This window comes from Homalodisca vitripennis, chromosome X (assembly GCF_021130785.1).
Source record: "Homalodisca vitripennis isolate AUS2020 chromosome X, UT_GWSS_2.1, whole genome shotgun sequence".
In the NCBI taxonomy this organism is placed as follows: domain Eukaryota; kingdom Metazoa; phylum Arthropoda; class Insecta; order Hemiptera; family Cicadellidae; genus Homalodisca; species Homalodisca vitripennis.
The window spans coordinates 6,748,485-6,771,747 of NC_060215.1; the positions used below are offsets into that span (position 1 = coordinate 6,748,485).

General features: G+C 34.1%; 2 protein-coding genes across 2 annotated transcripts; one reads left to right on the forward strand and one right to left on the reverse strand.

The window, feature by feature from the left end:
- Positions 1–311: 311 nt before the first annotated feature.
- On the forward strand, positions 312–1,697 carry LOC124369347. Its single transcript, XM_046827323.1, has one exon. The coding sequence runs from the start codon at positions 312–314 to the stop codon at positions 1,695–1,697; it is 1,386 nt and encodes a 461-aa protein (XP_046683279.1).
- Positions 1,698–16,865: 15,168 nt separating this feature from the next.
- Positions 16,866–21,486, reverse strand: LOC124368480. Its single transcript, XM_046825726.1, has 3 exons — positions 21,381–21,486; positions 20,483–20,548; positions 16,866–17,353 (listed from the first exon to the last, which is right to left on the reverse strand). The coding sequence occupies exons 2-3, from the start codon at positions 20,543–20,545 to the stop codon at positions 17,036–17,038; spliced, it is 381 nt and encodes a 126-aa protein (XP_046681682.1). The 5' UTR covers positions 20,546–20,548; positions 21,381–21,486; the 3' UTR covers positions 16,866–17,035.
- Positions 21,487–23,263: the final 1,777 nt, after the last annotated feature.

Sequence of the window (23,263 nt, forward strand, 5' to 3'; positions counted from 1 at the left end):
AACCATCAATAAAAAACGAAAGGACGCACTGACGTCCCATCATGCCGGTTAGTCTACTTGCCTCAACTAAACTTGTATACAACATCTCACATGTGACAGTTCATGAACACCAGAGTCCGACGGAAAAGGCGAAAAAGCAGACAAAGACAGAAGCAGAAAGATTATCAGAAGTAAAGTTACCAACAATAGTCGGCTTCTGAAACATCCCTATCCAACCCATTTCTAAAAGTTATGTTGATGGGAGATAGCCATATCCGCGGTCTGGCGGAGTTCATGGAGAAGAGAGTGCGAGCAGGCACATTAAGAAAAGTATGTATGCCGGGAAGAGGGCTGCTGGATGTCAGACCTACCTGCTCACCACCTCCAGGCCTCTGTTACGTGCTGGATGTCAGACCTACCTGCTCACCACCTCCAGGCCTCTGTTACGTGCTGGATGTCAGACCTACATGCTCAACATCTGCAGACCTCTGTTACGTGCTGGATGTGAGACCTACCTGCTCACAACTCCAGACCTCTGTTACGTGCTTGGATGTCAGGACTACCTGCTCACCACCTCCAGACCGCTGTTACGTGCTGAATGTCAGACCTACCTGCTCACCATATCCAGATCTCTGTTACGTGCTGGATGTCAAGCCTCCCTACTCACCACCTCCAGACTTCTGTTACATGCTTGGATGTCAGACCTACCTGCTCACACCTCCAGACCACTGTTACGAGCTGAATGCCAGGCCTACCTGCTCACCACCTCCAGACCTCTGTTACGTGCTGGATGTCAGGACTACTTGCTCACCACCTCCAAACCGCTGTTACGTGCTGGATGTCAGGTCTACCTGCTCAACACCTCCAGACCTCTGTTACGTGCTGGATGTCATGACTACCTGCTCACCACCTCCAGATATCTGTTACGAGCTGAATGCCAGGCCTACCTGATCACCACCCCCAGACTTCTGCTACGCGTGGGATGTCAGGAATACCTGCTCACCACCTCCAGATATCTGTTACGAGCTGAATGCCAGGCCTACCTGCTCAACATCTGCAGACCTCTGTTACGTGCTGGATGTGAGACCTACCTGCTCACAACTCCAGACCTCTGTTACGTGCTTGGATGTCAGGACTACCTGCTCACCACCTCCAGACCGCTGTTACGTGCTGAATGTCAGACCTACCTGCTCACCATATCCAGACCTCTGTTACGTGCTGGATGTCAAGCCTCCCTACTCACCACCTCCAGACTTCTGTTACATGCTTGGATGTCAGACCTACCTGCTCACACCTCCAGACCACTGTTACGAGCTGAATGCCAGGCCTACCTGCTCACCACCTCCAGACCTCTGTTACGTGCTGGATGTCAGGACTACTTGCTCACCACCTCCAAACCGCTGCTACGTGCTGGATGTCAGGTCTACCTGCTCAACACCTCCAGATATCTGTTACGAGCTGAATGCCAGGCCTACCTGATCACCACCCCCAGACTTCTGCTACGCGTGGGATGTCAGGAATACCTGCTCACCACCTCCAGATATCTGTTACGAGCTGAATGCCAGGCCTACCTGATCACCACCCCCAGACTTCTGCTACGCGTGGGATGTCAGGAATACCTGCTCACCACCTCCAGATATCTGTTACGAGCTGAATGCCAGGCCTACCTGCTCACCTCCTCCAGACCTCTGTTACGTGATGGATGTCAGGACTACTAGAGGATGTCATCTTCTCCCATCTTATGTCTGTCCTGCCTTCCTGTAAGGGAAAATCTAAAGTCATGTTGATTCACCTTGCCAATAGATCCGACCTCAGCCCCAACTTCTGCCTCAACGACCTGGGTTCACTTCTGGCTAGTGTATACCTCCCAGTTGAACCTAACACTGGGCACAGCAAAAACCGAAGTGTCACTTAAATCTGGGCAACGTTACTGATGTTCAGGAGCGGCACATCACTAACCACAAATGTCGAGATTCTGGGGTGCAGGGGTAATTGGTAGGTATAGTCTACTGCGGTAGATGACTGTTGAAGTTGGTGGTGTTCGTTTACTAAATATCAGAGGTTCTTGCTAGCCTCGACAGAGATGTGCCACCCTCCCCCTACCTGCTTTGACTGGAGAGACTGGTCCAGAGCTGGCCTCCCCTTTTTCCGGGGGAACCTGACTTTGAGATTAGTGCCCTAATTCTTCCTCATGGATCTCGATAAGAGGCGGCACCTACCCCTTGACCTTACCCAACTAGAATATCCTGTCACTCCGGGAGTAGCGCTAAGGTGCTACTAATGCAATTTATAAGCTTCTAGTCATAGTAATAGGAAAAAACAGAGCTCACGGCTGTGTTAATGGGGATTTAAACATTGACGCTCTTGACTACAACAATATTTACAGTAAACGTTTAGCTGATTTACTGAGTATTGAGTTACTAGTTAACACACAAAAAAGTGTCACTGGAACCAACCAATCGACTATGGACTACATAATTTCAAACCTCCATAATGTCACAGTGTCTGTAGTCAATACAGTGGTTTCAGACCACTATGGCCAAGAAATAATAATCAGTGGACAAGTACTAGAACGCTAGGCCAAAATTTCAAAAATCGTCAGGGACACAAGGCCAGAAAACTCCTCAACAATGCACTTTCAAAGTTGGAGTTTTGAACCTAAAAGCCTCAGATGAACAGCCATACAAGTTATTCAAACTGCGAAAGCATGTGATGTCTCTAAAGCAATTTTTACCTAAAAAATATTTCTAAAACATCTTGGGATATCATTAACAAATATACCAAGGTTGCAAATGATTTAAACAGGTGTTTCGCAAACTTTTGTTTATGCAAGGTCGTCGGCCATCAGCTCTTCAAGCAAATCCCACGCAAGACATAACCCTATTACCTCAACTGGTTCTGGCTCGTCTCGGAGGAAGAGGTCGATAGAATCATAAAGCAGCTCCTATCAAGAATGTCAAACGATTTAAATTTACTGTCAGTGTGGCTCATAAAGAAATGCTTTACGCATATTGTAAAACCTCTAACCCCTCTAGTAAGTCGTTCATTTTGTACTGGAGTTTTCCCCTTTCTCCTCCAGTTTGCAAAAGTAATTCCGATTAAAAAAGACTATTCCACACTGATAATTAACTACAGGCATGTCTCTACTTTGCAATTCTTTCAAATATTTGAAAGACTACTTTTAATACAAATGATTCAATTGCTAACAAACACAATAAGCTCACTAACGACCAGTTTGAATTTAGTAAGGGCATATCGACGATAGAAGCAATCGTGAGTATTGCCGATATGATTGTTGAGGGGCTGGGACGTCAAAATTGCACACAGGCGTGTTTTTTGACCTATCGCAAGCTGTTCATTGCGTTGAATACGCCACGCTGCTTGAAAAATTAGAATACCATGCATTCGAGTTGAGCCTCTCTTGTAGCTCAGTTAATTTCCAAGTGAAAGAATTCAAACTATCCTAATTTCAAATCACGTTTCAAATTCCATGAAAATGAGCAATGGAGTCTCTCAAGGTTCTATTCTCAGTCCCATTCTCTTTATGCTTTATGTCAATGACAAAAAAATCATCGCTGACACATGGTCCAACATGCAATACGCAGATGATACGACTCTTTGCTTCAACGATATTTCAAATTCAGTTTTGCGTCAACAACTGTGTCCAAAATTTCCACAGCCTTAATCTGAAGATACACTGTTCGAAATCCAATGTTCTGAATTTTTCTTTGCGCTGATATACTTCGAAAAGGGTATACGATATTGTATTAAATGAAGTTTACTCTACAAAATTTATTGGAATTCAATACAATCGAACCTTGTCATGGAGCGCTCAGGTAGTACACGTCTGCTCCAAATTATCCACACCTCTCTTACAGATTGGTGTTGTGGGATGCTTGCGCTAACAGACAGTTCCTGGGGGTTTTGTAAATTACAAATTTAGAAACATCTCTAAATTGTGTTAGCTGTAGAGAAGAGTAGGTACATAGCATAAATCACATGCCAACTGATTATTTCATAACTACGTTTTTTATAACAACTTTTCCGCGCGAGTTCAACAGAACTCATGGAATGTGTATTTTTTCTGTATTTCAAGAAAATAAATGTTTCTGAACTTGAACAATAACAATTAATCCGCGTAATTGCAAACTTGTAGTCGTACAGGTCAGTTTTTAAAAAGTTTGTAACTGTTTACTCTGCCTGGCCTCTATATTCTGGAAACATCATTATATTGTATATCTAAATGTGCATTGACCAATTGACGAGATAAATGCCCGACCCAGACTAGAGGCAGCTAGAACTACCGAACTGCGAGACACAGAACGGTGGTACATGAACGCTTGCCCTCGCAGGCTGGATGAAGTTCATTTGATCAACAAATTGCCAAATGATATAAACAATGCACTAAGGCTCAGGGCTTTTAAAACTCGTCTGAAATGCTGTTTAGCGTCCTTCGCGTTTTATAATATGGACGAGGTTTTGGCAATATACTGGGAAATAACATAATCATTAGAATAATCGTGGAGTGAAATGGGACTCATTAGCGATGAATGAATGGAAATCAACAACATGTATGTCTGTGTGAGAGAATTGTGGCTTGGAAGTACAAAATCGGTTTAAATTATTGTAACATGACATTTGTTGTACAACTATATTGTCGCTGCAAACTTTATTTGTCTAGTTGACTATAATTAGCCACAAACACGCTTCTTAAATGGAGGATGTTGTCAACTATAGCCTGCCCAGTGCTTAAAGGTATCTTATAGGGCGAAAGGATATACTTCAGGAGAGGGTTAAAGACCTAAAATACAAACCTTCAATTTATTTGAATGTAAGGTAATCTTTTTTCTATATTTCTTTATTATTTATTAGATTTGCGATCACCTTAATATCTGTTTCTACTTCATAATTGCGTGTTATATAATAGAGTTTCGTATGATTTGTGCTTAGTGTAACACTACCAATAATAACGTCAATTTTGGCAAAAAGGCATCTGCATTATTTATCGATTATAAAAAGGCATTTGACCTGGTGGACCAAACTATTTTACTTTTTAAATTAGATCATGCAGGAATAAGAGGAGTGGCGCACAGCTGGTTTAATACATACCTTTCAAACAGAGAACAAATTGTAAAAATTAAAGACTGTTATATTAATCAATAAATAGTTGAAAAAGTTGTGCCACAGGGCTCTGTGCTCTTGAGCACATTATTCTTGATTTATATTAATGATTTGCTGAAAAATCCCATTCAAAGGGCAAATTTATGCTTTTGCCGATGATTTGGATCTATTATATGTTAATGAAAGCGAAGAGGAGATATGGCAATGTATAATACAAGACTTAAACATTTTGAAATTGTGGTGTGTTCAAAATAAAATGATTGTAAATGTATCTAAAACTAAAGTAGGTAGTTAATTTTAATTTAAGAGATTTTAAGTTTATTAATGATATAACTTATCATGATTTTGATTGTAATCAAACAAACATACGTAAATGCGAGAAAATTGAGATAGTTAAGAATGTTAGATACCTAGGAGTATTTTTAGATAGTATATTGAACATATTGAATATATAAAAAATTCTTTAAAAGCGTCAAATTAGGAAATTTTATTATATAAGGAATAAATGTAACGATGATCTGTTACGGACTTTATATTTTGCTCTTATACATTCTAGGTTGCAATATGGTATTCACTGCTGGGAAGGAGCTTTTAAAAATTCAATAGGAAAACTTAGAGCAACCCAAAACCATTTTTGCGTATACTTTTATATAAAAACAAGAGAGAATCATCTTTTCCTCTTTATCAAAGGCTGAATATTTTACCACTCCAACATTTATTTATTCATAAAGTATTACAATTTTTTTTTAAAAGAAGCGGAAACAATAGAACAGAACATTTATATAAGCATATGTACATGACGTGGAACGTAAAAAACAAAGCAGTTTTAAGACCAAAAGTTAAAAAATCTTTTTTTTTAATTGTTTGTTTTTTAGGCCCATATGTTACCAATTGATATAAAAAAGTTTAAATTATCAGTCACTAATTTTATGACACTGATAAAAGAGGGCATTCGTGCCTCTGTTGTGCTGATGTTACAGTTTCCACTGGTGCTGCCTGAGATTGATCACCTGCTGGTGGCTGTCCGGTAACGATATTCAAGAGCTAAGTTCATACAATACGAAATTTACGAAATAAAAAAAAACATGGTTCACGGAAAGAGAACTGTACTTATGGTTATTTCTGTGCAATACTTTAATACATAATAGTCGTTATCACTTCTCCTTCTGCACACCTGAAGATCTCTTTTAAAATGTACTCAGAACAAAACAGATATTTTTATTTTTTATAAGTGCTCAATAACGTTGTTAGGAATGCTTAAGGACCTATGCTAGAAATAGTTGAATACTTGGCGTAACATAATGGAGTATTTAACGCGATGTATGAAATTATTTTAAATGTTCTTATGAGTTATTTATTACTATATCCAGGTCTTATACCATCAGAAGTTTTTCTCAGGAACTAAAACCAGCATCGATTAATACAACACCTCTTTGGAAAGCACCTCAGTTTATTGGAAACAATGTAGTGGAATGCTATTTACATGTGCCATATGAATTTATTCCTATGAGAAAGATATAATTTAATTTTTATCAGAGCTATAAATATGTTGATTATTATTTTAATGTTAATATAAAAAAGTAAAAATGGAAAATTGGATAGTTTAGGTTAACTATAATGGCCAGATCTTAATCCAATGGGGATATTTGCTGACGTTGACTACAACGAAACTGCAATGATTCTCTGTGAGAATTCTGCGCTATTGTAATGATAAACACAATGATAATGAGTGAGCAATGACAATGAGAACACTGCATATGAGCTTTACGTATAATAGGTATATAACTGACTTCCAATATAGGTTCATCGTTACAATTTTTAGTTTGTAAGTTTTATGTAATATTGGTGTTATGTCTTAGGGTTTTTGACACTTCGAGAAGAGATGAAAAACATAATACTACATTAACATAACATAATATAATATTGTAACATATAACGATGGCAAAGTCCGAAATCATAGTATCCTTTCAACTGTTCTATCGTATATGAGAATCTTTAAACTGAAAATACAGACAATTAGACATTTTACAAAGGAATAAAAAAGTTATTAAAACGTATAATTTGAAAGCGTTTTCCATGATACTTGAATCTTATCAAAAAGTATTATAATACATTTAACGTTATAAAATTGGAATGAAGTGTGAGGTATGGTGAATAATATAACAAGCTACCCTTAATTGCACTGAAAGATCTACTAAAGAATTTTGAAATGGGTTAATTAGCATACAATGACAAATCATTGTAGCTTAAGTTCCCAAATTTTTCCCGCTAATAAAAAAATGAGTTATTATATCCTTAATAGACTTGAGGTAATGGTTCCTACTTAGCATGTCCTAAGTGTTACAGATCCTTGACTGTGTAGGACGAGGCTGCGTTGTATATTTCTGCAGGCGGTACCTAATAGTCAATTTATCGCTTGCTACTAGGTATTTATTGATCTACGTACCTTGAGGTAATGGTTCCTACTTGGCATGTCCTGAGTGTTACAGATCCTTGAATGTGTAGGACGAGGCTGCGTTGTATATTTCTGCAGGCGGTACCTAATAGTCAATTTATCGCTTGCTACTAGGTATTTATTGATCTACGTACCTTGAGGTAATGGTTCCTACTTGGCATGTCCTGAGTGTTACAGATCCTCGACTGTGTAGGACGAGGCTGCGTTGTATATTTCTGCAGGCTGTACCTAATAGTCAATTTATCGCTTGCTACTAGGTATTTATTGATCTACGTACCTTGAGGTAATAGTTCCTACTTGGCATGTCCTGAGTGTTACAGATCCTTGACTGTGTAGGACGAGGCTGCGTTGTATATTTCTGCAGGCGGTACCTAATAGTCAATTTATCGCTTGCTACTAGGTATTTATTGATCTACGTACCTTGAGGTAATGGTTCCTACTTGGCATGTCCTGAGTGTTACAGATCCTCGACTGTGTAGGACGAGGCTGCGTTGTATATTTCTGCAGGCTGTACCTAATAGTCAATTTATCGCTTGCTACTAGGTATTTATTGATCTACGTACCTTGAGGTAATAGTTCCTACTTGGCATGTTCTGAGTGTTACAGATCCTTGACTGTGTAGGACGAGGCTGCGTTGTATATTTCTGCAGGCGGTACCTAATAGTCAATTTATCGCTTGCTACTAGGTATTTATTGATCTACGTACCTTGAGGTAATGGTTCCTACTTGGCATGTCCTGAGTGTTACAGATCCTTGACTGTGTAGGACGAGGCTGCGTTGTGCATTGGATTGGTTCACAATTAATATCCTGTACAGTTCTGCCTCGTATCCATGTAAACGTGGAGAAGTCTTTGAGGTGCTTTATTTAATATATATGATAATCTGTACTCTTATTATTTTCTGTATGCCTCATAAATACACTGAAGGCAATTATCTACATGACTATACTTTACATACTACGTATATTATAATTTTAGTTTAAAGTTAATATAATCACTTCAGTAATAGCATAATTTTGTCTTATATGCTAAGAGTTGGGATTTTGGAGAGTATTTATTTTATTTAAAAAATGTTTACTTTTTATACATGTTATCTTTGAGCAAGGGATACTAGAGACTGGCTTAGGCTTATTCGGCTGGCTGAAAGAGCTTTATTTTGGATATTTTTAAAAAAAGTGTTGGCTAAGTTGCTATAATAAATATTGTAAGACATGTTACACCATGAGACGTATGTTGGTTCTCAAACAAGTTTGCTGCATTAGTTTAATCTCGTCAAATTAAAAAGTTTATTGCCTGAGCATTACGAAATGCACAGCAAACCTCAATATCACAATTCAAAAGTTGTAAAATACTGAACAAAACACAACACTCAGACAGATAAGCAACACTTTCATTAATACCGTCTACATTCTTGTCAATTTCCCCACTCATAGTGCCAGTTGTCAGTCTTCTGAAGGACTTAACAACAAAAAGAAAATTACGGGACTTTTTTTAGATATTACTAAAGCATTTGACACGGTTCACCATGATATACTTCTAGATAAATTATACAATGCCGGAATCAGAGGAGTTGCCTATAACTGGTTTAAAAGTTATCTGTCTGGGCGGAAACAGTGTGTTAAAGTTAAAGATTCTAGAAGTAAATTTGGGGATGTAAAATTTGGAGTACCTCAAGGGTCGGCTTTGGGAGCAACATTATTTTTAATTTATATAAATGATCTTTGTGATGGGAGTTTTAATGGAAAAGTAACCTCTTTTGCTGATGATACAGCACTATGTTATGTTGAAGATGCATGGGAAGATATAAGGGTCAAGATTGATTTTGATTTGCAAGCACTTAGATGGTGGTTTTCTAAAAATAACATGGTGTTAAGTCTGGAGAAGACAAAATTTATAAATTTTAGTCTCAGAGGAAATTTTAACTTTGAAAATAGCATAATTTACAAATGTTTGGACTGTATAAATAACAATAGTGCATGTAACTCACAGTGTGGACTGGTAAAGAGTGAGAAATCTTTGAAATATTTAGGAGTTTGGGTGGACAAACAATTAAACTGGAAGATTCATCTAGCATACTTAAAGAATAAACTGAATAATGTAATTAGAATCTTTTATTTTCTGAAGAATATTTGTGATGAAAAACTCACTGTTTTGAGAATGGTATACTTTTCCTTAGTCCATAGTAGGATAGATTATGCGATCTCGTGTTGGGGAGGGACGTACATATCAAATCTCAAACCTGTAATTACAATGCAAAAACATTTTATACGAATTATATTGAAAAAGAGAGTAACAGAGTCATCTTTTCCTTTGTTTTTGGAATTGAGGATTCTACCTCTCAGATATATGTATGTGTATAAGGTACTAAAATTATTTTATATAAGAAGCAAAAATAGTAAAGAATATAAATTGAGATTAAGGCATGCTGACAATTATATCACACCAATGCCAACAAACACATTCTTTTAAAAAAATTATTCATTTTTAGCACCAAAATTGTTTATTGTATTACCTTGTGAAATTAGTAGTTTGTCGTTTATACCTTTCTTGAAATGTATTAAGGAGTGGGTATTTTCATTACAGAATGTTGAATGTTTATTAAATGTAAATTAAATGTTTTTAAATGTATTTTATGTACTGTTTTGATGTCCAGTTTTATTGTCCAAAACTAGTGGGAGGGATATGTACTGTTAATGGCCATGGTTTATAATAATAAACACTAATGCTGAAATAATAGTATTTTGTCTTTGTATTATGAGTTATGTATGAAATGTTGTATTGTTGGTTGATAGGGAAATGTATGTGTGGGTGTAGGAAATTGTACAATGGATAGTATTTGTTTAAAATAGATGTAGACATAATGATGATTATAATTTATAGTTTATTTTATATAATTAGTGTATGTGTGATTTATCTGTTTTATCTTGCAAGTATGAATCTAATTGAATTTTGTTGGAAAGAGGGTTTTAGGATTATGTTATAATATTTGAAAATGTATAATTGTTGTTCTATATCACTGCTAGTTCTTTTATTTTTATGAATCATGTAAATGTCTCAAAACAGGCTTTGCCTTGGAGGCCAATACTTTATTTCTCGGCATATGTATGTATGTATGTATGTGTGGCATGAATGTTAATGTGTCAAGGTCAGCCAGTACTGATATACTATGTAATCGCGTGCTATGCACAGGATTATTTTGTTATGTATGTGGTTTGAATTTATATTTGTTGTATATTTGTATTGAATATGTTGGAATGTGTGCATATTTATGAGAAATAAAGTTTATTCTATTCTATTCTGAATGTGCAGTCACCTAGTTGTGTGCTATGAACTTTTGAGCACTATAAAATGCATAGCAATTTTAAAAAGCGTTTTCAAAAACGTAGACTCGTAAGTTGTAAATGTGATTAAAAAAAATCTCTGAGCTATAAATGTGCAACAATATGAATTGCTTGTTTTTACAATATAAAGGCACTGAAGAATTGAATGTCTGTGTGCACTGGCTCCCTACAACACCAAACCGAAGGTAAGGTGGTGATAGAGCAAACCTTGCAGAGCATGGAAAAGCAGAGTCTTAGTGTATGGGGTCCGATGGTCATTGTCATATACATTAGTTTCTTGTAGATCACTGCCAAAGTTTCTTTTTCTCAATACTGAGTTTGTCTCGTTTCTTCCTATCAGAAAATTGCACTATAATGGGACTTAGGCCTCTGCTCCTTTTAACTGGAATTCTATGAGCCGCCTGTTCATCTGTTTGATATTCAATTGGCTCATGTATAAAATCTGACAACTTTTGAATTATTTCCAACATATTTTCATTTTTTGTTTCCGGTATACCTTCAATTTGCATATTCTTGTTGTGATTATATTGCTCCAAGCAATCCAATTGAACCTGAAAATTACTCAATTCCTGCCTGAGAAAAGCATTTTCCTGTTTTAACTGATTGTGTGACTTTTCTATGGCATTGCCTTTAGAAGTAAATTCCATCAATTAACTCTTGTATTCATCCATATTACCAGAGTAAAATTTCACAGATGTCTTAAGATCAGATAATTTACTTACTACTACTTACTACTAATTTACTATAATATTTATTCAGTAATAGTTTGCATTTTTGCATTATTAAAATTCCCAAGCGTCTCGTAGGACGCGTGGACGATATCAAATTGCACATAGAAAATATCACTTTATATTATATTGGCAGTCCAAACAGTGTCACTTAACGATTTATAACAAATTAAAAAAAATACACAACATTCCGTTGGCAGTTAAAAGTATCATCATAAATCGTTAAATAAACATCCATTACAGAGCAATGAAAATAACAAAAAATACAGACAAAACAACTATTACAACAAAAATATTATACTAAATATATACATTTTATGCATTTAACAAATTATTATCAAAATTATCTTTACAAACCATACTTTAAGAAACCCCAAAGTATACTCCCCTCCCAACCACACACCGTTATTACTCCATGTTTTACTTACTTTCTAAACATAATAAATATCAACAACTAAAGATATGTACGTGTAAATAAATATAGTAAAAAATAACACATATTACATTGTTTGAAAAGATTGTGAAGGCTGTGAGTTTACATAAAAGTTAAATAAATACAATTAATATCAACATAGCAACTACAAAATATACGGTTGGGAAATGCGTTGTAGGAATAAATAACAATAAATACAATAATACAATCCAATAAGTGTGTGTACGTGTCAAATATCTCTAGGTTTTCTTGAGCTAATACGTTAGTTTCGTCAATTGTTTGCCCAACACATAGTAAAATATGATAACCTTTTGAGGCAAGAATTAGGAATTAAACTGAAGTTTTTTTAAATTTTTCGGTTTTTTTTTTATAAATAACAATAATGGATGATTAAAAAAGGGGTTTTTTTCCATTGTTTGGAAGTATTATTTTTAAGTGGTGGTTTAACATAAAAGGCACTGTGCTTGAAAAGCCAAAAGAGGTAGTTTCAATAGGAAACCACTGTGCTTGAACGAGCTTTTTAGGGGCCTATACTATGTAGGGAATAACAAATAATAATACCGAATAAAAAACAAATCCCTTTAATTTTGTGGATTTTATACAAATGTACTTACACTAAAAAGAGTATATTAGAAACTGGTTAATTTAATACAGTATACAAATCACACGTAAAATTAACTGTTGAAAACTTGTTGTTGGCAAGGAAAATGAATCAGAGTCCAAATTCTGCCTACTTCTGTGGTACAAAGAAAAACAATTCTTTTCTTCGTTTAAGCAAAGTGCAACTTTGCATGTTGAACATTCCCACTTTGAGCCATGTGGTGAATTTTTTGTTGAGCAATTTGCGCATTGCCTTGACGTACTTCTCTGTGGCATGTGAGAAGCTTCAGCATAGCGGAGTTCCTGCGGCACTTGGACATTGAATTTGCTTATTTTTTCACCTGAAGTAGATCTTCTTCCTGTGAGCTGTTGATATGGGACACCACATAGGGCTCTTACAATGCAGAGCCTGAAATCTTTCAAAGATATTTTTTTCCTAAGCCTTGGATATTCAATGAATACATAATGAACGCATTTACAACAGTTGTATCAAGAACATGGAAGAAGATTCTACTCCACCACTTCTTTGATCGTCTGTCAATGGCAATTCTTTCAATTGGTCAGCCTTGTCAACAAAGCCCATCAAAGAATTTTAATCCTTTACCAGTAAAGGGCAAGACACAACTTTTTTCGTTCCATCAGGTTGTGTACAATTCATAGATGTCACTTCATGAAGATCGTGATAGTTCGAAAGAAAGTTAGTTCCTTTCTTGTCTTTCCATCTAGTAGCTATGATCCCTGTTTTAGTGGAGCTAAAACTACTCTCCCCATGGGCAATTTCTTTACCATCAGGAAATTCTGGTGCAGGGAAATCTTTATGATCCCATCGTACTGTTCCACACGACAGAATTTTGTCCTGCTGCAGGTCAATCATCAGATGCACTGAGTTAAAGTAGTTGTCACTACACACTATGTAATCTTTACCAACCAAATCCCTAGTTAAGTCCTTTACAACTCTGCGACCTAAATCTGTTTCTCTTTTATTATTTTTCTTACCTTCGTATACTTGAAACTGGCATACGTAACCGTGTGCATCGGCACGTACCCACACTTTGTAGCCTCTTTTGACAGGTTTGTCAGGCATATATTGTTTTAGAGAGCTACGCCCCTTGGACTTGATCGTGCTTTCATCCACAGATTGTTCTTTGTTAGGGGCGTAGCTTTCTCTGAATTATTTTGTAAGTGAATCAAGAAACGGGTCGCACTTGATATAGTTTATCATAATTTGTTAAACTATATTGTTTAAAAAACGTGAAATACTGCAGGATGAAACTAAAAAGTTGATACGACTCATTGGATGAATAGGGAAAATAATGATACAAGAAAAAAATGATTGTTCCTAAGGGTAGGTACCCGAAATTTTGCCGCACTTTACAGTTTTATAATGACAACCAAGTGAAGACGCTTCTGCTTGAATTTACAGTTTTGTTGTATAAACATATGTTAGATAAATATGAATCATTTAAGTTTTGAGAATTATAATTTTCATCACTTTAATTTAGATTCATTATTATAATAAATACTGAACTTTTATAACTAACTAAAAATCAGTATATAATTTGAAGTGGACATTAAAAAATAATTTGCCTATAAATGATTTGTTCATATTTTAGAATGTGGAATGTTCCTAGTTTACAATCAATTGCTCATTATACTAAATTTGCTATTAAAACGTTGAAACCTTACGTTTCAAATTCATAAACTTCTGCTATCGATCTAAGTTGCTTCTAACTAACTAGACCAATAAAGCTACATCCGAGCCTTAGATTTTGGATATCACCTATACAAACCAATCCAGACGTAAATGTAAAGTAAGATTCAATGGTTTGTTAACGTAACACGGTGGGATGCAAGTCGCTATCACCTCAAACAAAGAAGTAAACATGCTGGTAAAGCTTGTAAACTTATTTTTAGTTTAAGTTTAAACATTTCATTGTGAATTGTTAGAAATTTATAAGTTCAGTGACTAGCATGTCCACAAATGGTATTCTTTCTCACGATCCGTAGTTGCTTAAAATGTGCAAGTTGTAATTTTTTACCTATAACCGATCTTCCTGGTGTTCTGTTTTACTAATTGCATATCTGGAGTTTCTAAAAATATAAATTTATCAGAAATTAAAATAACTTTTTAAAGAAATAAGCATTAAAGAGAACACTTGGCTAAGACGACGGGTATTGGGTCTGTGCTAGAGATAGTCTAGATCAAATCCTGTCTCTTACCGCAGCATTTTTATCAGTACTTTGATCTTGTACTGTATCGACTCTCCTACTTATATCTTACTTGTAGATGAAATGCTGAAATGACACATGCTGGAGTTTATCAAGCATATATTATTCATATGTAAAACAAACCAAACATTTTTATCAGTAACAATGATCTTGTACAGTATAGTCTCTCATACTTGTACCATACTTGCAGATGAAATGCTGATATGACAATTGAAGGGTTTATTCTGCGTACATTATGCATATGTAAAACAAGTACCACATAATCATACTTGCAGATGAAATGCTGATATGACAATTGAAGGGTTTATTCTGCGTACATTATGCATATGCAAAACAAGTACCACATAATCATACTTGCAGATGAAATGCTGATATGAAAATTGAAGGGTTTATTCTGCGTACATTATGCATATGGAAAACAAGTACCACATAATCATACTTGCAGATGAAATGCTGATATGACAATTGAAGGGTTTATTCTGCGTACATTATGCATATGTAAAACAATTACCACATAATCATACTTGCAGATGAAATGCTGATATGACAATTGAAGGGTTTATTCTGCGTACATTATGCATATGGAAAACAAGTACCACATAATCATACTTGCAGATGAAATGCTGATATGAAAATTGAAGGGTTTATTCTGCGTACATTATGCATATGGAAAACAAGTACCACATAATCATACTTGTAGATGAAATGCTGATATGACAATTGAAGGGTTTATTCTGCGTGCATTATGCATATGTAAAACAAGTACCACATATTTTCATAAACATTATAAAAGTGCTGTTAGGACTATTAAAATAATTTGATTACACATTAAATTTAGTGCTTGGTTTTATTTTGCAATGTTACAACGTGTAAATGTCAGACATTATATTACTCTAAGTAATACAGTACTATGTTTAAGTGATCTGCGTTCGTAGACGGATTGCAAACATCTTTTCTCTAGAATTAAGCAATTGTGGCTTAAGTATCGTTTTTCAACAATAGCAAACATACATGAGTAGACCGTAAACAAATATTGGCAGTATTATTTAGTAATAATAATTATTTTTAATGTATTGCCATCTTTAATATTTGTTTCTTGACTGGAGGTCTTATTAATTTTCTACTTATTTAAAAACTACAGTAGTACAATAAGCTCTAGACACAGCAGATAAGCTCGTACAAAAACATGATCTGCTTGCAATTTAAGTTGAAGGGCAAAATCTGCCGAAATATGACATTAAAGATAGAGAGAGAATACTTGTTTGAATTCAAATTAGACCTAAATTCATCAAGCATGTTGCATATTAGAAATTCATATTGGGCATTAGCTGTGTTTCAAATGCAACGCGCGTTGTCAGTTAGAATAACTTATTTAGTTTTGAGAGCAGTGCCATTTAGTATAGATAAAACAAACTTATGACAGTTTCGTACTGCAATACATAACCTGTTATTCACATTCATTAGAAAAAAACATGGCAGATGTTCTAAAAATATGACAGATTCCTTTTGAACAAGCTAAGTAAATTATAGTTTGATAATTGGTTCGGTAGCCTGCGGGTGTAACTCGTACATATGTTTTTTAATTATAAAAAAGATAAAATCTAAGCACGTTTATCTTATTTTTGTTGCTAACTTAAATACTTTTTAAAATACCACGATAGATTCCAATTTCTGTAAACTTTTAGAGTCGGATAAATCAAAACTGCTTTGAATGTTACCCCAGTAAACAAATTGACACTTTTACAATTTTTAAAATTTTACAAATTTACAAGGATAAACACTGTTAAGACCTTATTTGTTGTTGCAGGATTGTGTGAGATGTCTCTTTTATTGTAAACATTTTTACGACACGACGTGTTATAATTTAAGACAAGATATAATTCTTTATAATTTTTGTACAAAGGCTAAAACCCACATGTTATAATAATTACTCGAAACCTGGGAAGGTCTTAGGTAACCCCAATAAAAAGAAAGTCCTTATAATAATATTATTTTTTAATGCTTCATTCATGAAAATATTTTTTTGTTGTGCTAAATAAAGAATTAGATAGGGAGATCCCTATTTAATAAGATCTCCAACTAAAAACCATGTATGTGCAAGGGGGAAGGGAACATGTAGGAGGTTTCGCTAGTGGCATTCCTTGAGGCTTTCAATAGAGTGCATGAGCTGCTGGGAGGTAGTATGGTTGTGGTTGCATATACAAAGGGAAAAGATATTGTGGGTGTTGACCTCCCGCAGGTTTGCCAACAAACCCTTGGCCCATATCACCATAGCCTCCACGGCCATGGCCTATACCAGCGCCTGCATGCACTCCTAGCAGATTTGCACCGATCCCGAGTCCGAAAAGCGAACGAAGAGAAACTGCTTTATTCTTTGGGTTTGCTTCATGTTTCTTTAGTTCTTCTAAAGCTGGGATCACGCTGCTGGATGTTGTGGGAGGTGTTTCTATGGAGCTGGAGTCTTCTTCCTGAAAATGATAAATATAATCTGTGAGTACTATATAAATATCAACAGGTACTACAATATTATAGTCAACAAGTAATATTATATGCGTGAGTGCTATTATCACATTGTTTTATATATATATAAAACTATTAATATAATGATTTGTATAAGAGTTCAGAGGCGAAATTAGGGCCACGGCTTTCTTGCATTTAATACTCAAAAAGCAGCTTAATAAATAATATAAATCGAATGAAAAGAATGTGATATTTTTTCCAATTACATAAAATACATGTTTATTACTGTCCACTTTTTCTGAAATGTTGTACTATTATTCATCATAAGTACTCAGACATTTTATAACAGATACCTACATAATTATATTTATTAAAAAAACGTAAAGTATATGGTTCCAAAAATATTGTACATATTTATTACATATTATCATGATACCATGAAATATAGTTTTAATATGAGATGCCTCAATTTTTAATTCCATATTACTGCCAGGCTATTTCTTTTAATTATTCTCTAAAATAACAAAACCAAACGTTGTTCATTGTATAGTTTGTAAACACACTTTAGTTGTTCGGAAAACTCAAAGATATGGATATGCCCGTTTTAATGATATTCTCTGACTTTCCTTGTACATAAGCACGTTTTCAAGAGGCTAATGATACCGCTAAGCATTAAAATGAACACAATTCTACGTAAACGTTGTTACAGTTAGGTGTCTTATATTTACTCGAAGTGCGAAAAAAATGTGGTAATATAAACTTTAATTGGTAAGTTTGATTGTAACCGATCCAGGTACCCTAGGTGTAACTGATTACTCGCTAGGCAGTAGTTTTAAAATTATATTAGTAATAGTGTGAATTTGCTCCTTTTATTTGAATACAAAAAAACCCTTAATTTATATAATTCTATTTTGTAAAAAGATTAATATTAAAGTTTCAATATAAAACAAATATCTTTAATCAAACTTTCTTATTAATTAAGATTATATTAGCCAACTAGACTTTAGATATTTGGCATCGTTGTACTTTTTTCTGATGGTTTATTAATGATGTAGATAGATTTGCACAAAACTTTACTTTCAATGATACAATTGTAATCAATGCTGGCAGTAATTTTATCAGACCTAATCTAAAGACAGTGTTGTCTCAAAATGTTAGACTAAGATAGAAGTATTAAAAACTAGAACTAATGTTATTGTAGTTTCTCTACCGCCCAGGTTTGATGGGCCAGATATGAACGAAGTAGTACATGAATGTAACAAGGATCTTTATGAGAACTTTGTCATAGAAGATTGTGAAATTGTGGCTCTAAACGCCTATCAAAGAAAACTGTTTACTGTTCACGACCAGCATCTGCATCAAAATGGTAAGACAGGTCCGTTATTAATCCTTTTTTATTTTTAGTTATGATAAATGATTTTCCGAACAACCTCAATATCTATGCAGACGACAAATCGCTTTTTGCAAATAATATAATTATAAACTCCATGCAGGCTAGTATTGAAACTGCACAACTGGAAGCAGGAAACTCGTGTAGTTCCAATAGGCTTCACTGTGACCAGGAAAACCCAAAATTTCCTTCTCAGTTTGTCAACAGAACAGTCGCAGTCAGTAACTTTATTGGTGATCTGGATTGATACTAAATTAACTTGGTCAGATCACGAGACAAGTTATGTAAAAGAATCTCGAGAGTTTGATTTTTGTTGCGGAAGCTGGGGGACTTAATATTCACAGAATATTTGAAAACTTGCTAATTTGGTTTGTTCCAATTACATACATAAAATGGCCTTATTCTCTGGGGTCATTCCATAGGATCTTGCTTCTTCAAAAGAAGGTGGTGAGGACTATTTGTAGAGTGGTACCTCAAGATCATTGTACGCCTTTATTTATTCATAGCAACATTTTAACAATCAATAGTTTTTACATATACAAAATTTTAATATTCGTTAAAACTAACATTCCCATTTTTTCAAGCAGGAATGAAATTCATAATCACTTAACACGCAATAGATACAAATTTGATATACCCCAACATAGATTGGCTAAAATTGGATCATCTCACCAGAAATGCAATTATATTTTTAAAGAATTACACAGTTCAGCCAGGGACACTTCTTAAACAAAGCTTAAAAACAAGATCCTCGATTAGCTGAAAAGAAATCTTTTTATACAATTCAAGAATTTTTAAACTGTGATGTGAAGTGGATATTGTATTATTTTAACTAATAAGAATTTATTTATACCTCTTTTATAAATAATCTATTTTACATTAACTTAAAAATAATATTCACTGAAGTTATCTTACTGTTTATATGTATTTCAGTGTTGAATTAATTATATTTATTGACGATTCCTATTTCAAATTTTTAAGCTTTAACGGTTACAGCTTATTTAATGGTTACAGCTCTGAAGTAGTAAACTTTTACGATATGCGTTTATTTAAGAAAATAAATACAATAAATACCGATAAAGGTAATGTAATCAATGTGATAATGTGTAGCATATCTAATACCAAATTTTGATATTCCCAGCATGTACGCGGAATAGGACACAAAATAGGACGAGTAGTATATGTACAGTATACATATTTGTAAGAACTCATAACATTTACAGATTTTCTAACCAATTCCATTTACTTATATAAACTTTATATAATAGTAGTAAACGTCACTGCAGTTACAGGTTATGAATTTATTCTACCTTAATAAAAAACATGCATTGGCTTTTTTACGTTTGTCCAAAGCACAATACTTTTTTATGCCAACTAATTACTTATAATAACTACATGTTTGTTGTTAAATTCATATTTAGAAGACTACCAATTACATATTGCAACGTTTAAAGTTATGAATATTTTTTCTACGTCGGTGATATTAAACTTGTTTTACATGACAGACTCTAATAAATTTGAATATCAATTTCATGGAAATTAGGCATCAAAATAAATATATTAACATAGAAAATACATTCTCAACAGTTTTTATTTTCTCCGGCTACCCTACCGTTATTTATGGATTACAACCTTTGCAAATATATTTAGTACCATTATATCTTTAACGTAAATATGCATTTACATTGAAATTAATGAAAAATAAAATCATATATAACTAGATATATAACAAATGACATATTTTTACCGTTGTATCGCTGCTAACAATCGCTACCACCAGGCAGAAACAGATCAGTTTCTTAAACATCATTTCCTGTAACAATAACATAAAAGATAGTTCGTTATGTCAGCGTATATGTAATATTTTGACTTGTTACTCATTAGAACAATGGTAAAACAGTCGCTAAAGCTCAAATCCTATGGAGTGGCTTGCTTCATCACCATTCTCGGTGTTGCTTTTGTACGAGTAGCTTGAAGCTGCATGCAAAATTTCAAATCGAAAGTTATTTTACGAGATATAGTGCGGGTAGACAGGCAGGCAGAAATAAAATTATTTTTGTAATATATTTGAGTAATTAGGTTTGTATAAAAAACTAATTACTAAATTAATAATATAATTATCAATATAACTATTATAGGTATGATTTAATATCCGAAAATTCAAAAGTAAATACAATAAACCATATTTAGGTAATATTTATTTTACTTCATTCTTTAAATTGTACTAAATAAAATACAGTAGCATATTATTCCTTAGTTTTCCTCTTCGTTATTCTTGGCATGTTTCTTTCATTTGGAGTTTACTATTTATGTAATTTATTAAGAAATGTTCACTTTTATATACAAACAAATAATAATAACGCTAATATATAATTTGTTTCCATTTACGATTAAATAATAAATTAATTATTTAATTACAATTTAGAAAAATTTGTTTTATAATGAAAAAAAGTTGTTGTAAAGTTCATATTAGAAAGTTTAATATAATTTTACTTTGTTTTAGTTTCACAATTATTTTACCAATTTAGTGGTTAATTATCCAAGAAATCTGTACCAAATTATATAGGAACAGATCAGATATAAAATAAATATTATATAGAAAATATCAATGTGACAAAAAAAATATATAAATCATAACTACTTACGTGGTGTATTCTTGAGCGAGTGAATCGAGACTGAATGTAGCCAGAAGTTTATCGTCGTCTTACTGAATGGTATAAAATAAAACCATGAATATCCCGTGACAGTTGTGATATCAAGAACAGAAACTTTCCATTGTTTTATCCTGATTGGCGTGACCAATAATTTATGTTTCTTGTTCCGCTATTGGAAAAATACAATTGCTTATATTAATAACGCTCGATATCAGTATATTTTAACAGAGTTTGATGGTTTTAGTATTGATTTCTATAATTGAAACCTTATCAGACCTGTATGCAAGTAATGAAATATAATCTGACGATGTTTTTAATAATTCAGCAAAAAGTTTGAATTTGATAGTTAAAAACTTAAAAATAATGAATATAAAAGAGCAAAATATTATTAAACTAAAATATATTTTCTCAGAAGATATACACATCGTGTTTCTTTAAGCTTTCTTGGCGAAAGTATATTCGTAGATCCAAGTGTTGACTTTTGTTCAGCATATTACTGTTAACTATAATATTGAACAATTAAATACTTGAACATGTTATTTGCTTTAAGTTTCTCCATCGTTAACTTTGATCATAGATCAAATCAAAATTATAGCAGGATTTTGAATTTTCCGTGACACTATACGTTTACAAAGAGTAAAACTACTGTTTAAGTAAATATTAAAATCTTTATACTACACTTTTTTGGGTTTGATTCTGTTATACGAATACTACGAAGCTTAAGACATTTAATTAAATAAAGCCACAAACTTATCGGCAGTGCACATTTTCTCAGGAATTTGCGCTAGGACGTTTAGACCTATAGGTTTAGGATATTAGTATTCACAACAGGGAGTTGTGCTTTCAGGTACAAAAACCCCCAGAACCATGATAATCCGAAAATATCCTTGTATATACATACACGCGCACGTGCGTACGCAAACACACACACACACACACACACACACACACACACACACACACACACACACACACACACACACACACACAATAATGGATTGCTCCCAAAAGTGTTCCAATATTTTATGAAGAAAATTAACACTTTGGAAAAACAGGGTCTGTATAATTTTGAGCATACCTATAGTCATTACAAACCCTGTAAGTTTACTTATTATTTCAGTTGCATGACTATTTTTAGACCCTTCTTTGCATAATAATCATCCATGCCGAAAAGGTTCAAATTTAAAGTCAATCATAAACTATTAAATTATCCAAACAACAATCAAACATTTGGTTTTATAGGGTAAGTGGAAATTGCCTATTTGAGTGCTTGGCAAATTTTTGATAAACTAACATATTACTAATGATGTCCTAATTATCGTCCTTGATGATGTTAATGCGAGTGTTAAAATAAATATGATAGTAGTTTTTTCACCTAAGCATGCCTGATTGTTCGTATTTTGCTTCATTTCATTTTTTTAATACAAAAAGGCCTTTTTTGTGTAGTGAAAATGATTTATGTAAGTCAAACTTGCTATGGTTTAAAATAACTCATTTAATGTCGGCTTTTACTTTATAGAATGGAATGTTCTGGCAAAGCTACCATTTCCACTGACGATCCGTTTTAAACCAATGTTACAACGAGAGATGGAGTTGCAGTCGCTGTATGCTGCCTGGGTCCCCTTGCCTCGCGGTAATTCCTCTAAGTATTTGCCTACACAGCGTATATACGTTAAAGCTACCATTTCCTCTGACGATCCGGTTCAAACCAATGTTACAACGAGAGATGGAGTTGCAGTCGCTGGATGCTGCATGGGTCCCCTTGCCTCGTGGTACTTCCTCTAAGTATTTGCCTACACAGTGTATATACATTAAAGCTACCATTTCCTCTGACGATCCGGTTCAAACAAATGTTACAATGAGAGATGGAGTTG